Source organism: Echinops telfairi, unplaced genomic scaffold, assembly GCF_000313985.2.
Source record: "Echinops telfairi isolate 266 unplaced genomic scaffold, ASM31398v2 ScPeMD7_7427;HRSCAF=8465, whole genome shotgun sequence".
Classification (NCBI taxonomy): domain Eukaryota; kingdom Metazoa; phylum Chordata; class Mammalia; order Afrosoricida; family Tenrecidae; genus Echinops; species Echinops telfairi.
The window spans coordinates 12,050,108-12,068,316 of record NW_022111327.1 but is presented as its reverse complement, the minus strand read 5'-3'; the positions used below and the strand labels follow the sequence as shown (position 1 = coordinate 12,068,316).

Below are 18,209 nucleotides of genomic sequence, written 5' to 3'. Positions count from 1 at the left end.
GTAAGATAGACGCGATCCTTTCTGTGCTGGGGGATCTTAGCATGCAGTGGAAATAATATTGTAATAATGCCGAAAGTATGCTGCCTCCCTAGGCCAACGGGCTCAGGAATAAGAACAATTGTGAGGAAGGGGCAGGACCAGACAGTGTTTTGTTTTGCTGTCCATAGGGTCACTGTGAGTTGTAACAAAAACATCAACAAGCCAATGATTGGGAAAAGCAGGCATTCAAGATCATTTGGAGGTAGAGTAATTATGTACATGATAAGTCATAGATGTTTGTCTTGGTATTGTTTTTGTTCATACCTCTTAATTGTCCTTTCTATGGATGTTGTCGTTAATCAGAAAGAGTGATAATTTCTGGTTATATTTGTCTTTGTGAACTTGTAATTTTCAAAGAAAAAGGGGTGAAGTGACATTTTACGATCCAAATATAATTGGAAAAAAGACACAGGACATATTAAACAATATTTAATAAATTTAATAAATTAATAGGAAGTATCACAAAAACCTGCAGTGGATAACGTACAAGAACCAGGAGTAAGACAACACTTTGTAACCATTCACAAAAAGTACCATTTGACAAGGGAAAAGATTTACAGAAAATAATATAAGGCAGTCTGTTGCACGTGTCTTAAACAGATATACATATATAATAGTACATCAAAATGATTTGCTGGACAGTAAATTCACCACGTTCACATTTATTACATAGACTTTTTTTTAAAACATTTATAAAAGTTTGTAGATTTAACATTGAATTGTAAGATTTATATCCAAATGAGCATATTAGCTTCATACCAAACTTCACAGAATTTACGAATAGCACACAATTTGTGGATAATTATTGTGTTCGATACTATTAAGTACTTCTACTTGATGACATAAGAATTTTTAACAAATGTGCTATAAGCTATTATCATTCAATTTATTGCTAGTGCTTTTGAAAATTCGTGGTTTATATTTTATTTCTTTGTAAAACATGTGCTATGAGCTTGCCCTGATAGTTAAGAAATCAGATGTTTCCAATTTTCTCTATTACTCACAATCCTTCTCATCTGAATGCATGGTCTCTTTAAGGGCTGCTGAAGAATCTTCTTTAGTCCTTTTAATATCAGCTACCCTGCCCTACATTGATACAAGTCGATGGATTCATGCAACATACATGGCATACATGCAGGGTACCATCTGTATGGGCAGAACTCATGCTAAGGGCATGCTGTGTTTTTTCAGACATTTTCATCTCAGTAAGAGCTCAAAATCATTCAATTTCATATAATTGTTCAAACATGCAGTTCAACAGCGCTAACAGGCAGGTAGACTTTACCTTCGTGTTAATAGTTGGGCATGCTCAAGCAATTGACTGACATTTGGCAGTGTTGCAAATCAAGTCGAGACTGTATGAGTTTTCTCGAATACAGCACCTTTCCCACTGCCCCTAGGACAGCCTGTTGGATTTATCTATGCTGTGTGTTGAGGACACACACCAGGAGGTTTTGAAATTCAGATTCTGCAGTCACTAATGTCAAGAAACAGAGAGGCACACTCTAAGGTGTGCAAGTAACTGTCAGGCGTAAGAAATAGCATCATGAATTCTTCGGAAATTGATCCACAGTTGTGTGAAATGGGCACACATGGAAATATAGGTACTAGAAAAACACTTGTATACTCTGCACACAGCATAGACTGAATGGTCTGATTTTAGCAATGCTTGAAAACCTTTTATGGTTAACAAACTATTAAATGGTATTGAGTTCTTAGAGAGCAGTAGGCCCACGAATGAAACAATGGCCAACACTTATTGTAACACAGCACTATATTTTAACAAGGATTTTAAACTTCTGGTACATAATTGCAGTACAATGAAGAGCTTGCCACTTTCACAAATTAGCTGCAGCCTTTTCCTGCACTAGAGACTTTGGAAGGATCTGAAAATGTGATCAATTTTGTTTAAATTCCAAATGGAAACTCTGAATTTCTGTTATTCCCAAAGTTCAGTAGAAGCTTGATTTGAATTACTTTTTTTCCACATTCTAAGGGCCTAATTCTGTAGTCCTTAATCAAGTAAAACGTCCAAGGTTTTGGAGGTCTATGCTTCCAATGCACATTTTACTCAAGAATGGACTGCGAAATTAGGTCCTATAGATAGAGGTACCATAATTATGAAAATATTTGAATAAGGCTCAAAATGCTAATTTCACTTTGTGTGTAGCACACGGATTTCCAGGATCCTGAGATTTAAACCCAACTGATGTTGAATCCTGGATTGGGAAACAGCTCTGGGATCTGGTCTCCCAGTTTGGTCCTGGAATTAGGTATTTACTAAGGACCAGAATGATACCACTAATTCCAGTTTGCTTTTCAGAATTGCTAATCAGAATTTGAACATTGTCCTTAAGAAGTGAAAAGCTATTGATGTCTCTATCTCATATCATCCTTCTACTTCTTTAGTCCTGGTTAACCAGCTGCTATGTTAAAATACCACTATGTTTGGGGACAGACATTGCAGTGAGATACCAACACAACAATCTGACAATGTCAAATTTTGCCCCTATATGTAACAACAAGGCTAAGTTCTGCTTGTGACTCACCAACCAATGTGGTAATCAGAAGGCAGAACCTATCTTACTGTATTCAGGTGTGTACATGAGCTGAGCAAGAATTTAAAGCATATATTTACTGTTAACCTGGAGAAAAGATTCCACGGAATTTGTTAATTTGGGTGTGGTTGAAATGTCACCACTGTCATGTGCATCATTCTGGTCTCCTGCAAATGCCACCTGAGATCAACATCAATATTTCCTTATGCACACAAAGAAAGGGGATCAAGGAAGGAAGGCGCAAGGAAGGCAGGCAGGGAGGGAGGGAAGAAGGAAGGGTAGAAGGAAGGAAGAAAGAGGGACAGGAAGAAAACCCCCAACATTCGATTCCTCACAAACTCAAAAGACGTTTATTTTTTGATCTAGTATAAACAGTAAATATAGAACCCTAAATCTCACTATTAGGCATGATTGTAAAGTACAAGATTGCAAAGCTATATATAAAAACACTTTTGTAGACAGCAATATTTACATCAGTTATGACCGACCAGAAAAAGCGAAGGTTTTCCTACACCTGTGGTGTTAGTGTCGGACAACACTGTGCGGCTCTTTCTTACACACTACTAATGCGCTCACTAACTACGCTGGAGGGGTTCACCGGGAGCTCCAAGTGCTCCCCCTGCATCTCTATACCAGGCTCGCCATCATCGGCTTTCTCAGCCACGGGCTCATTGGTGTGCCGGTAGATGTTAACATTAAGCTCCCTCCCAGACAAAGCTGTGGCTGCGACTCTCGGAATCTGCCTGACCGGAGGAGGCTTTTTCTCCGCCTTATAATTGCAGCGCAAATAATTGGAGAATGCCCTACGGTAAATTTTGTTGAAGAGCGTGTACACCAGAGGATTTATTCCTGAACACACATAACCGATCCAAACAAACACATTCAGAAGCTTTTCCATCAGCCGCTGGTTACAGGTCTTCCCACATAGAACCGACAGGATATTGGTGATAAAGAACGGGCACCACATGACCAGAAAGACAAAGAAAACAATCCCAAGGACTTTGGAAGCTTTCCTTTCATTGTTGATCGCTTGCATGGTGCCCCTCGGCCGGCGTTCTTTCTTCTTTCTTCGGCGCTGGTTCAAATCTTGGTTAGGGTTGGCGGCGCTCTCTTCATCATCGGTGTTCCGCTTGCAGCACTTCAAGAAGTCCAGCCCCAGTCCAGGCGGTTCCCCGGTGTGGCCACGCAGTAACATCAAAGCTTGTCTTCGGAGAACGTAGATCGTTAAACAGTAGGTGATTACCATGATCGTCAACGGAATGAAGAAAGCTACGAAGGACCCAATGAGAACGAAATTTGGGTCATTCAGCACGCAGGTGGTGTTGTTCACGAACACCTTGCTTTCGTCCCGCAGTCCGATCACTGGGATCGGAATCGATACACCTACAGAATTAGAATAAAGGTATAACATTGTTATAGCATATTGCATGGGTCTAAGAGGTTGGTACAACCGCACACTCATATTTGCATTTTTGGAAAGAAGATTAGACCTCATTTTTGTTGAAAGCTCTCCACAGCATGAATGGATGATTGCATGAAACAAATGACTGCCTTTTCCATGTTAGGAATCCCCATCATTGAATTGTTCCAAGTAGGGCCGCGCTTAGAGAGGATGGGAGCAATTTTGCTCTGGTCCCAGTTCCTAGAACTGTCCTGGCTCATAGAAGACACTCAAGAAATACTTGAATGAATGAATGAACATATGTCCACTTGTACTCAGTGGCATTAAGGAAGCCTTCTGTTAGCGTGCCACTGTTCAAACTCAATTCAAAATGATATGCATGCAACCTACGGTCATCATAATAGTACATCAAAGTGGCCTGGGGTGAGTTTGAGATGAGTCCATAGTCTGATAACTTTCATTTGTGAGATCAACAAGAAGACAGTTCATGTTTGAGTTCCATGGAGATAGGACCTGAGAGTTCTGGAGCTACTAAGGGGGATGGGAGAGGGATGGTATGGGTGTCCTAATGTGCTATAGGGATAAGTCTGGTCACTGAGCAGAAGTAGTCTGTAAGCAGAAGCTGCAAGGTTTCTCTGTTTTAGCAAGGGTTTCTGTGAGACTTGGGATATAAGCAATATTGATTCAAGGTCTAGAGACTGAATGAAATGCAGAGTTGAGCATTTTTCTAGGCTGGGAATACTGGGAGGCAGTATCTTAAGCACTCCCTTCAATCAATAGGTTTGTAAGAAGAACATATCACCATGGAGGTGAGAGCAGACGGTGATCTTGGTGCCAGAGCATGAGTAAGAGACCCAGGCAGAAGTAGCTATTGTAGATCTTGATGAGGCCTTGCACCAAAACTCAGTATGGCTGGCAGGTGAAATTAAAATTTTAGTTTCAGTTCTCTTGTGTCCCTGGAACGTTGAAAGCTGTGAAAGGCCAGGTTTCACTTCTGACATTCTATCACAAAGCTTCACTAAGTATGAGAAGAGCAACAAGCAGACTGTTGTTTTCCCACCCATAATCAGTACCAAAAGGAGAACATGATGCATCCTCCTTTTCTGGAGCTTGCTAAGAATGCTGATCTGTTTAATCTTTTGGATGATACATATTAGTAAATTTCTAAAAACCGACAGGATGTTTTGTAGAGAAAGAGGCCAAGTGACAGTGTAAGATGCAATAATACACTCAGTGGGGGGTTAGCCAATGTCCACAGCTCTGAACCTACAGTATGCCATTCAAGAAAGTAGGAAAGCCGTGGAAAATTAGGAGGTACTGCAAACAGACATTGCTGGATCTCCATAAAGAGACCTTTGGATCCTGAATGGGAAGAGTGTCAGGTATCAGAAGGGGAACACTGAGGGAAGCTCGCACCAAGTTGGAATGATATGCTTGGGAGAACTTCAACAGGCCTTTTGGAATACAAAAAGCAACAGAACCACAGAAGTTACATTTCTTAAGAGTTTAAAAGATAGTTTCCAGCTGGGTGTTATGGAAAAAACAACACCCCCCGCGCAAAAAAAACCCCTTTATTCGAAGTCATAAATATAAGGACAGCCATCTCTAGAAGAAGAGCAGGTCGAGTTTGTCAGCAAGAAGTCAGAACTAGATAGTTTACCCTTAATGAAATGTTTTAATGAAGGGGTTAGGCTGTAGAAAATTTTCTGGAATTATGGGAGCTAAAATGGGATTAAGAAAACACATAAGAGTTTCTTCAAAAAACAAATTGGAAAAACTTAAGGGAGAGCATATAGATTAAGAGACATAAAAGACCAATCAAGCAATAGCAATATGTAAACCGTATAGGGATCTTGATGCAAATGAACTTCAACATATTCATGGCATTCATGAGTCAATAAGAAATTTGAACAATGATTCATTTCTCAATGATATTAAAGCATTATTGTTCATTTTTTAAAATTGTGGTAATAATATTGCATGTATATAGAAAAAAACATATATTTTTAGATATATATCCTGAAATATTGATGCATAAAGTATTATGATGTCTGCAGTTAATTTCAAAATAATGGGGAAAGGAGAAGTGGCATGTGAATATGGACGAAATATGAAACGAAACCCAACTCACTGCCATCAAGTTGGTACCAGCACCATAGCGACCACAGCAGTACATAATTGATAAAATGTTGAAGCTCCATAATGAGTACATCGGGCTTGACTATATCATTTTTATCTATTTTGGTAATCATTAGACGTTTTCCTAACAATAGTTCAAAAAGTTCTAAAAAATGGGAAAAAAGGAAAAAGAAGACATGGAGGGTCTTTTCTGAAAACAACTTCCGGAAGATCAAAAAAGTCACCAAGACTTAGTGAGCCCTGCTGACTTTGAAAGGGATTACTTCTGGAACAAACGACTTGGATTCCAAGGTGCAAAGACTCATCACGTGACTATAATTGGAGAGAAGACAGTGATTTTCTGGTCGAATATGGTAGAAAACTCTGTTGTGCAATTTGCAATCCCAGTTAGATGAGGAGAAGGGTACAGAGTGAGCATGTGGACCAAAAGATCAGGGCGGGGTGGGGAGCCCAGGAACTTTCCCACTCCTTCTCCCCTACATCATGAGAGCCTGAGGCTAGCCTCACGAATTTACCTTCACTCTGGCCAAACTTCTGATTTCTTGCTTTTAAGCTGAAGACCTGTGCCTACTTCCATCTCCTACAGGTCTCAAAAGGGACTTCATTAGACTCGCGAGGGATACTGGCTGAGAGTAGAGATACCTATGCCCAGGAAACAAGTGCTGGAATGTATTGAGTTCCCCACAGGAAATGCACAATCATTTTAGGTATTCCTAAAGATTCCCAATGTCCTTGGGGAAGGTTTCCTTTCATTGGAAGGCAGCAGCCCTCAGAGACTAGGTCAGGAATAGGATTAGCTTGCTCCTTTATAGGATAGCTTGTTTATTTTCAAGAGAAAACAAGATAAGGTAGCAGAATCATCCCAGTTGAGCAGATGATGTTATTAGATGGGTGAGACCAATGTTTCCCTAGCATCTATTTGTATACATTAATGTAAACTGAAGAAAGGATGATTCTAACAGCTGTCATTTATTGAGTCTATCCTATGTGCCAGAACATAGCCATGCATATTACTGATATTTCAGATTTTAAATGTCAATTTTAAATCTATCAATTTTATTAAAAACCATGCAAGACTGGTGTTATTTAATTTAGTAGCTCAACCACTTTACCAATGCTATACCATAATTAGTTTTCTTTCTTTCTTTTTTTTAAAAGAAACCAGGAATGCAGTCAACAAAACAAAAAGAAATGTAAGGTTTTGAAAATATCAGGTAAGTCTAAATAATGACAACAGAAGCATTAATAACAAATACATTATCACACAGATTATTTATTTAATACTTTAAAAAATTTAAAAGCATGCGTCAGCAGTTCTCAAAGTGAAGTTCAAGGATCCTAGGGGTTTCTGTGAACCTTTTTAGAGAGTTTTCTAGGTTTCTTCATCCAAATATTTTCCTTTAAGACTGAAGATTCCTCATAAATTTTAGTGAAGACAACATTTTGCAACATGTAAAATAGACTATAGATATGAAAATCTAGCTTTCTTTCCACCATACTAGACATTAAAGAGATTTGCAAAATAGTAAAACAGTAGCTATTTTCTCTTTAATATTTTTTGTTTTGAAAAATATTGTTATATTGTTTATGTTAACATTACATGTTTATTATTGCCATTTCAAGTGAAATGACATAGATATATAATGTTTTTAGCTTTAATGTCTAGTATAATAAATGTCAATAGATATAATCTATATAAATAAAAGCTCATTGGAGTCCTTACTTTCATTATTAATAGAAAGGACTCTTGACATCAAAGACGTTGAGAACTGCTATTCTATATTACTATACGAAATAACTTAAGCGGCAAAGGCATCAAATCTTACTATTTTTCAAACTTTAATTTGTTGACCAGTAGAAATTCAAATGATATTATGAGACACATATAAACTACAATACTAGCAACAAAATACTTTGCATGTATTAGCTAATTCATTCTCATAAAAAATTCTGAAATGCACATGTCATTTGCTGAAGTTAGCCTCAGAGCTGTTAAGCAAATGTAATAAATATGATTAAGCACTCTTTAATATTTTTGAAACTCTTAATTTGTCCAAGGAGGAAATGTTGAAATTAAGTACCTTTAAAAATATTAGGTACCAATAAGTGCAAGTACAATGATAGAAACAACTACTTTTTACTAAGTGCTTCTTATTTGCCATGCACTGAGCCAGGGATTTGATCTTTTTGAATGTTGTTGCTGGGCGTAGTCCACCCGACTGTTGACTCACAAGGACACATGTGACAGAGTAGAACTGTCTTTCCTCCCATGAATACCCTGGCTTGATTTCAGTTGGGACCCTTGTTCTCATCAATTGTGCCACCAGAATGCCTATTATTTTTTTACTTTTATATGTTATATTATTCAATTTAGATAAAAACATAAAATAATGGAATTATTAGGTGAAATCACTTAATTTTTTCTGAGATTAACTTCAAGAAGTCTATATCATCCTCTTCGGAATATTAGGGAAAAAATCATAATTCAAATTCTGCTGAAGTTCTCAGGAATTGCTCCAACCAATACACAGCCACATACTTTGCATGCACTATCTCATTCAATTTTCAAAAATTGATGAAAAGTGTTTATTATGCAGTAAAAGTACTTAATCTCATAAAAGTATGTTCACTACCCATATAAGATCATCCCCTTTAAAACGTTTAACTAAGAAACAAACTTATAGTTCAAAATTCATTGAGAGTCTAATGTGTTACTACTATTATGATCATCTATCATGCATAGGTGCTTATTATGATTTATTATCGATCTTATACTTTACATGCATCATATATTTTGCATGCATTATAACATTCCAGTCTCATTAAGACCCATAAGAATGGGTGTCATTTGCTAAAGTTATTTTACTTTAAATAAGGCAAGTAAATTCAGCGGCTGTATAAAAAAATGTTAATTTTATGTCTTAAAGCTTCGAATTCAAGCAACACAGATTAGTGTCCTTCAAACAATCAGAATGTATATCATATGCCAGTTATTTGATGATGCCCATGCTCTGACCAAACCAAAGGTTTCAGATTTTCATATTTGAAAATGTGTGATGTGTTACATCTGATGATGTCTTATAATCTTGTTAGCCAGGCAGCAGTTGATGCAAGGTTGTTATTTGTTATTGTTAGTGCAAGTGAAAAAGACAAACATATTTTAACATATTCTTTAACATTAAGAAAGTACACACAGCAAAAGCTGACACGTTAGCATCATGGAAATAATTCGATGGACAAGAGAATTTATCTTGTGACAGGTTACAGGAATGAATGTTCCAAAGAGAGAGTCATAACCATGTGAAATGATGCCACAATAGAATTTACAATTGGAAACAATTATTCTGTCTTTCAAAAGTAAGAGGTCACTGGTAGAAATAATGGCAATGGAGGAGTGAAGCCAGAAAATAGAGCCAAAAGATGAATAATCATGATAGAGAAGAGAAGAGATTCAAAAACATCTATCTGAGACCAAAAGGTCAACAATTGTTCTCAGGCCAAGATGAGAAGACACAGGTCGAGGAGACAAGTGCATCTTCAGAGGACTGAAAATGGAGCCACTAGAACACAAAGAGAATGTTGACACCTTGTGAAAAATACTATGTTGCTTGACACAGTGTGTAGAAATTGTCAGATAGGAACCTAATTTGCTGTGCAAACACACACACACACAGCTTAATTTTTTAGAAGACAGAAAAGAGAGACTATCAAGTAAATGCTCTGGAGCAGATTGGCTAACATCGATATGAAAGCACAGATTAAGAAATGACTTAAACTGCAGGAGGGGCCTATTTTCATGAGTTATTTTGCCAAGGTATTTAGTTATTCAAGAACATCTACAAGGACTGCACAAAGCCGGGCTCGTATGAGTGTTTCTTTACCTTGAAGTGTGATGAGCGAGTCTCTGGAAAATTGGAGTCGTCAGCAAAAGATTAGGTAATTATTTTCAGAGAGAGATATGGAAGACCAAAAGGATACAAACAGTGCTGTCTCAGTTTTCAAGTGAGAAAGTATGTCTAAAATAAATTCAACTGAAATTCTCGGGAACCACTACAACCAAGGAACAGCCATGTACTTTACATGCACTATCTCATTCAATTCTCAAATACCACTGAAAAGTGGTTATGATGCACTAGTGTTATTTAATCTCAGAAAAGAAATTGGGGGGAGAAACATTTTGCTTTTTTTGGCAAATAAATCAGTACTGTGTTGGTGCTGTAAGAATTTTAAGACATTCTAAGTGACCCTGGCAGTGGTCTATAATCACTTGCCTATCAGTTTGTCATACTGGGGTAGCTTGTGGGTTGCTGTGATGCTGGAAGCTATGGCACTGGTATTTCAAATGCCAGCAGGGGCACCCAAAGTGAACTGTTTTCAGCAGAGCTTCCAGAGTGAGAAGAGTTAACTAAGAAGGACTTAGCTCCTCCGTTCAAGGAAGGAGCGATTGAAAACCTTATGCAGAGCTTCGAGACACTGTCAGATACTGAAGGCCTACTGCTTGGAAGCAGAACATTGTCCCAGATAGTGCTAGAAGTCGGTCCCCACAGGTCTAAGGACACTCTAATTGTGCCCGAGGAGGAGCTGATTCCTCCTGGTGAAGTCTACCGTGGTGACGTCAGTTAGGGAAAGCCTGTGGGAGTGGAGTCTTTTAGAACTTCATTTGCTGATGGGACAGACTCAAGGTAAAGGAAAACAGCTGCAAACATTTGCTAATGATTGAAAATTGGAATGAGTGAAGTATGAATCTAGGACAATTGGAAGTCATCAGAAATGGATTGAATGCATTACGATCAATATGTATGCATTAGTGAGGTGAACTGGACAGGCATTGGCCATTTTGAATCAGAAAATCATGTGATTGACTATGTCAGGAACAACACAATCAAGAGGAATGGCGTGGGATTCATTATCCAGAGGACATTGCAAAAATCAATCATGAAGTACAATGCTGTCTGTGATGAGATTATATCTATCCACCTTCAAAGAAAGCCAATCAGTAGAACTATTCAAATTTATGCACCAACTGAAAAAAGCTAGTAAGGAAGAAATTGAAGAATTCAATCTGACTTCAGTCAGAAATTTATCAAACATGCAATCAAGACGCATTGGTAATTATTGGTGATTAGAATGCAAAAGATGGAAACAAAGAGGAAGGAGCAGTAATTGGAAAATGTGGCCTTGGTGACTGTGATAGATTTTTTTGTGCCAACATGGCACTTGTAAGAAGATATGGGTGGAGCTAACCTGTCAATCAGGTTGCAGCTTGATGACCTCGTTCGGAGGTGCACTAAATGGCTGTCTGGAGGCTGGAGACGGATAGAGGAGCAGTGTCTCTGTTGCCAGTTTTAAACTTTTTTAATGTTCACGTAACTTTGGTCCCCAAACAGGACAAGGACCTTACCTATTTAAGGGTTATGACAAAGCTATATTGATCATTAGGATAGATTTTAAAATCCTAACTAAAATATTATCTTAAAAATCCAAAACTATAGGGAGAAAAAGATCACATTAAAAAGGATCATTTTAGGAATGCAAAATTGGCTATTATTTAAAAATTGATATAATCACCATGCTAACAGAACAAAGAAAACCAGAAATCCTGTAATCTTCCTACTATAGGAAGAAAAAGAATTTGAAAAAATTCTGTTTATTTTTTTAAAGCCTCTGCAAATGAAAAGGAATTCTATAACCTGATGAAAGGTATCTCACTGTACCATTCTTAATATTGATATAAAGAATACTTTTCTATTAAACTTAGGTGAAAGAGCAGTATGTCCTCTCTCTCCACTTTAGTATACATTATTTTGGAAGCCTTATCAGTTTAGTAAACCAATAAAAATAAATTTAAGATAGTCTTAAAATGGGAAAAGAAGTTGCCATTCATGTATGATTGGATGTGTAAAATATTCAAATAAATTGATTTAAAAACAAACAGTGGGAATGAATTGAAAAATAATATTATTTAGGATAGCATTCTAGGAGATCAAAGTGGTGCAGTTTTTAGGTGCTCTAGATTGTGATTCATAATGACCCCACGGGACAGAGTAGAATTGCCCCATGAGTATTTCTAGATTTTAATCTTACGGTGGCGCTGTCGATTAAGTGTTGTACTGCTAACCATAAAATCAGTGGTTCACCCTCAGGACCAGTGGTGAGAGTGGCGATACCAGGAGGAAAGGGGGGGTAGAAAGGAGGAACTGATTACAAGGAGCTACAATAACCTCCTCCCTGGGGGATGGGCAACAGAAAAGTGGGTGAAGGGAGACGCCGGACAACACGTGTTACAACATGGATGAGACTCCATGACATTATGCTCAGCAAAATAACTTCATCATGAAAAGACAAAAATTGTATGATGTCACTTGTAAGAAAAGACAAGGACCAGTGAAAGCCTAGAGACCAAAGGTTCTTAGTGGTTACAAGGAGTAGGGGGAAATCATTCTTTGGGAAGTTGTGAGAGTTTGTCTATGATGGGGAAATTGACTGATGTAACTGACATCATTAAGCTATACAGCAGAAAAAGGTAAAATTTGCAAATGCTGTGTCTAGATAAATGGTACAGTAACAACAAAACCCAAACAAAAGGGGAGGCGGTGGCACAGCTATCGATATTAGTCAAGTGCAACCCAGCACCTCATGGGATTAATTGTCTTGGTTCAGAAGTGTAGGGCTATAAAATTAGGGCCCAGTCCAATCACTTAATCGAATATTGTTCGGAGAGTTTCTCCTCTGCCTCTTACTTCATCGAATAGCTCCTGGATCCTGTGAACAGTTATCCAAGTTTAACAGTTGGTCTCTCTTGGCCTCAAACAGCCGAGAAAGGAGACCCAGGAACTGGAGGAAGAACGGAATCTCAGGTCCAATTTCCTTTATGAGCTATTGCCCCCTTTTCCATGAGACCATCCAAGAACTGGATGGTGCTTAACTCCTATTATTGAGTGCTTTGATCCAAAATTCAATAGCTGTCTGTGGGAATAGGTAAGGAGATAAATCAAATGTGTATTTCATATAACATACAAGAATAAATTCCAAATGGGTTAGAGGTTTAAATGTAAAAAATGAAAATATGGATGGGTTGTTTTTCAAACCTGGTGTGGGGAAATGATATTGAATGTATCACAAAGCCTATCATGAAAATACAAGAGCTGATTGATAATAAACTGCAAAATATTTAAAGAATTTTGCATGGCAAAAACCACCACAAGCTGTAGCAAATAGTGAAAACAAAGAAAGAGTTTGCATCTATCACATGTAAAATAATTAGTAGCTATAATGTATCATGAACACTTACATTTATAAAATAAAATGATTAAAAAGGAATAATTAGCAAAAGGTACACTGAGAAAAACTGATGCAGTGATAGCATTTAGCTTCTGAAAAGAAGCAAATTACAACTTCACTGAGATACTACCTCCCCTAAGGTATTAGAAAACATTTAAAAGTTTGAAAATAGACAGTTTTCAAGCATTTGGTAAAGCAGAGACCCTCTTGTATTGCTGGTGGGAATAAAAATACAATTCAATCCCTACCTATATATACATTTACCATTGTTCAATTAACGCAGTTTCAAGGAACTTTTCCTGAAGGTAAAATCGGAATAACACAAAAACAAACACAAATGCACACATCCACACAGATATCAAGATGCACATGGGCACAAGGCACATGAGTAACCCTTATGGAATTATATTTACAATTACAAAGTACTGGAAACAATACAAATGCTCAGAAACGGAATATTGGTTAAGTAAATTATGATCTGTCTACATAAGGCAGTGCTGTTACTGTTGTTATGTGACCTTGAGTCAACCCTATGTCGTAGCAACCCAATGTGCAACTAAAATATGAAATCAGCTTTCAAATGGAATGCTTAGATTATTTATATGATAGAGTTGCTTTATATATCTGTTTTCTTGTTCTTTATGGATGCAGAGTGATTCCCAGGCTACATTACCAAGTGAAAAATAAAATCGTAAAGCATACAGACTATACAGCTGTAGAAAACTTGAGAAAAGAATAACAGAAGAACTTTATATGTGCGTGTGTGTGTAGGGGTGTGTGTGTGTGAATCCAAGCACTTGAAACATAATAGTGCACCCAAATATTCTCTAATGGGAAACAGTCGTTTAAAATGCCATAAAACTTTAAGCATAGCAAACTAGAAGAACCTGTGTTAATGTGTTGAGATTTGAGACATGTATACATAACAACAATGCTATAGGCAGATTATGGTGTTGGCAAAGAATATTGAAAACCATGGGCTCCCAGAACGGATGCATTTATCTTGGAAGAAGTGCAGCTGGAATGCTTCCTACAAGTGAGGATGGCAAGATTTGATCTCGCATACATGGAACATGTTATCAGTAGGGAACCAACGAATGCCTGAAGAATGACATATTTGGAAAAGTAGAGGGGTCAGAAAAATTAGAGGAAGACCCTCATCTAGATGGATTGACAGTGGCTACAACAGTGTGCTCAAACATAACATCAGTTGTGAAGAGGGAGCATGACTGAGCAGTGTTTAGCTCTGTTGTGATAAGCAGGAACTAATTCAGTGGCACAAAACAAAAATAAATTTCCATACCTTAATTTATAAAGCCAAACCAAAACTCTAACTTGCAGCCATCAAATCAGTGCTGACTCATAGTATTCCAACAGGACAGGGCAGAACTGCCCCTGTGAGTTTCAGAGATGGTTAACTCTACAGGAGTAGAAATCCGTCTTTCTTCCAAGGAGTGGCTGGTAGCTTTGAAGTGCTGACCTTGCCCAATGGGTAACCACTATACCACCAACAATCCACATTTATAAAACAGTGCTCTCTGAAAGGGCCAAAGCTTTCCTAAGAGAAATGGATAATTTCAGAACAAGAGCATGAAAATTAAATGTATGCCAGGAAGTGATAAAGTGTTCACAAGTGTATAGAACTTATCCAAAGGTGTTTTCACAAGACAAATCTAAGACAATTAGTGCATCAAAATATTTATGGGCAGGGATGAATTATATTACATTGAATACAAGCAAATTTATGTATTTATATTAATTAAAGAAATAATACTTTGGCAAAGTAGGAAGAAAAAGCCAACTAATAAATATAGAAAGATAAAATGAGAAAAATCATAATTGTACATTCATCTTAGTGAATGATAAATAGAAGTATCAACAAATTCAGAAACTATTGGGTCATATCTTGAGAAACAACAACTGGATGAAATGAAGAAGCCAGTATCAGGATTGATAGAAGACTCATTAACAATCTGCGGTAGGCAGAAAGTGAAGATCTTGTGAAGCACTTATTGATGAAGATAGAAGACTACAGCCTTCATTATGGATTATACCTCAACATAAGGAAAATGAAAATGCGTACAACTGGACTAAAAGCAATATCATGCTGAATGAGAAATAAAGTTGTCAAGAAGTTCATCCGACTTGGATCAACAAGCAATAACCTTGGGAAGAGCTGTCAAGAAATTGGGCAAATATTGCACAAAAGATGTCTTTATAGTGCTATGAAGCAAAGAAGGCACTTTGAGGACTAAGCTGCACTTGGCCCAGATCATAAGCTTTTTAACCACCTCAGATGCATATGAAAGTTGGGCAATAAAAAATGAAGGCTGAAGAATTTATTCATTTAACTTGTGGGGTTGAGAAAACTGTTGAAATTACCATGGACTATCTGAAGAATGAACAAATCTGTCTTGGAGAAAGTATAGCCAGAATTCTCTTTACAATCAAGGATGATGCGATTTCATTTTATTTACTTTGGACATATCATCAGGAGGTACCCATGATTGGAGAAAGACCTTGTACTCGGTAGAAAGGTTCCGGAAAAAGATGGAGACGCTCAATAAACTGGATAGGCACAGTAGACGCAATAATGGACTCAAACATAGGAACAATTGTGAGAATGGCGCAGGAACAAGAAACATTTCATAAAGTCACCGTGAGTTGCCTTGACAAAAAGTTCTATTTTCCGTAGTAATTTCTATCTCATTTACATCTCAAAGAACACATACTTTATAATTTTAATCCTTTTTAATTTGTTGAGAATACATTTATGGAAAAAGGCATATGTCCTTTCTCCTGGACCATGAAAGCAACTTATTGTCAACCCCCTAACTTATTATTATTATTATTATTTCTTGTGTAATTGGTGAGACTATGTTTGTTTCAGTTGCTGTCAATGAATTCAAATTTCTTTATTGTGCTTATACAATCAATGAGAAAGGTGTGTTAAACATACAATTATTGTAGATTTTTACAGTATCACCAGCAGTGTAGGAAGAGGATCTCCAGCAATTATTATTTTCTGTGTTTTTAACTTGGCTGTCCTTGTGGGTGTAAGGTGGTATCATATTTTTGCTTTGATTTGCATCTCCTGGATGGCTAGTGGTCGGTGAGAATTTTTTCACATGTTTCTTGGTCAGTTGGATGTTATTTTTGGTCAGTTGTCTGTTCATGTCTTTTGCCCATTTTTTGATTGGGCTATTCACCTTTTTTGTTGTAGCTTTCTATCAATTTTAGAGATTATTCCCTGTCCATTTTGTCATTGCCCCAAATGATTTCCCACTCTGTGGGTTCTCTTTTTACCCCTTTGATGAAGTCTTTTGATGCACTTACTTGTCTTGTTTTTTTAGTAGATCTCAGTCATCGATTTTGTTTCTAAGATCTTTCCTTCTTTATGAGGGGACTTTCTATCTTTTTGTATGCCGAGTGTGACAAATAGTAATGTAGCACAGTAGCGGTCTGTTGTTCAGTGTTTGTGTGGAATACATATTTTCTATTGTCTTACTTTCTTTATACTTCATATATTTCTTGCAACAACATAGTTGGGCTGTATATTTCCAATCTTGCCTAGTAGTCTTAAATTATTTAGCCCATTTTCATTTAATAGAATTACGGATATGTTTGGTTGTAACTTTGTCATTTTGCTATGCTTCTTCTGTAGGTGTCCCACCTGATCCATGCACCATTTTTATATTTTATGCTTGTATTTCTTTAATTATTCTACAATATATCTAAGGTTGAAATTTAGTCACCCCTTTCTTGTTCTATTAGTGATTATCTTTGAATGTACAGCAAGTTATATGTGATTCCAAATGTAATATTAGATATAATTTTTACTTTTTCGTGGACAATTAAAGAAGCATACTTTCAATGCCCTTTACTTAAAAGCCATACTTTTTGGCTTCAATTACATAAGTATCTTAAGAACAAGAAGACAATATTTTTTTGTTTAGTAAAGGCAATGTTTACTTAGATTTAACCATACATTAAAAATTTACATTGCTCCTACATCTCCAATTATCTGTCTCTGACTATTTTCCTTTACATTAAGAACACTCTCGGAGGGGAAAAATGAGGACCTAATGTCGGGGGTTTAAGTGGAGAGAAAATGTTTTGAGAAACGATGCACAAATGCGCTTTACACAATTGATGTGTGTATGGATTGGGATAACAGTTGTATGAGCCCCTAATAAAATGTTAAAAAAAAAGAATTGTACAAGCCCCAAATAAAATGATTATAAAATTTAAAAAAAAGAACACTCTCTAGTATTTAAGTGTCTTTAAGTATTTAAGTTTGATTTCAGCAAATTCCCTTTGTACCTACTTGTCTGATGATGTCTTTATTCCATTTCTGTTATGGAGGCACAATTTTCTTGATTATTATTTCAGTAAGTTATTTATTTTAGCACCCTAAAGTTTATTATTGAACCATCTTCTGATTTTCATTATTGCTAATGAGAAAGCAGTTGTGAATTGTTTCATTGAAAGTGCTGTATTTTTCAATTGATTTCCTCTGTGGTAAGAATCCTTTTAATTTAAAAATTTTTTATTTTGGTAAGTTTCTTCATGATGGGCCTATATGTTGATTTCTTTTTATTCGCTCTGCTTAAGACTTGTTGGATTCTTTAAATATAAGAATCAATGTTTTTTTTAAAATGAATGCTAAAGAGCCATTATTTCTTCAAAGATTGCATCCTGCAATTCTTTCTTTGACTTATAGAATTTTCCCCATTTATACAGCGCCTATCATTCTATTTGTACGTATGATTTCTATTATTCTTCTTCAT

The 18,209-nt window shown here is 36.8% G+C and overlaps 1 protein-coding gene across 1 annotated transcript in view; it reads right to left on the bottom strand.

The window, feature by feature from the left end:
* Positions 1 to 460: 460 nt before the first annotated feature.
* The window catches only part of HTR2C (5-hydroxytryptamine receptor 2C), a 239,481-nt gene continuing 221,732 nt past the window's right edge, over positions 461 to 18,209 (bottom strand). Inside the window, exon 6 of the mRNA XM_004710060.2 lies at positions 461 to 3,980. Within this exon, the coding sequence (XP_004710117.1) occupies positions 3,151 to 3,980 (830 nt within the window). The 3' untranslated portion in view covers positions 461 to 3,150. The remainder of the gene's footprint in view (positions 3,981 to 18,209) is intronic.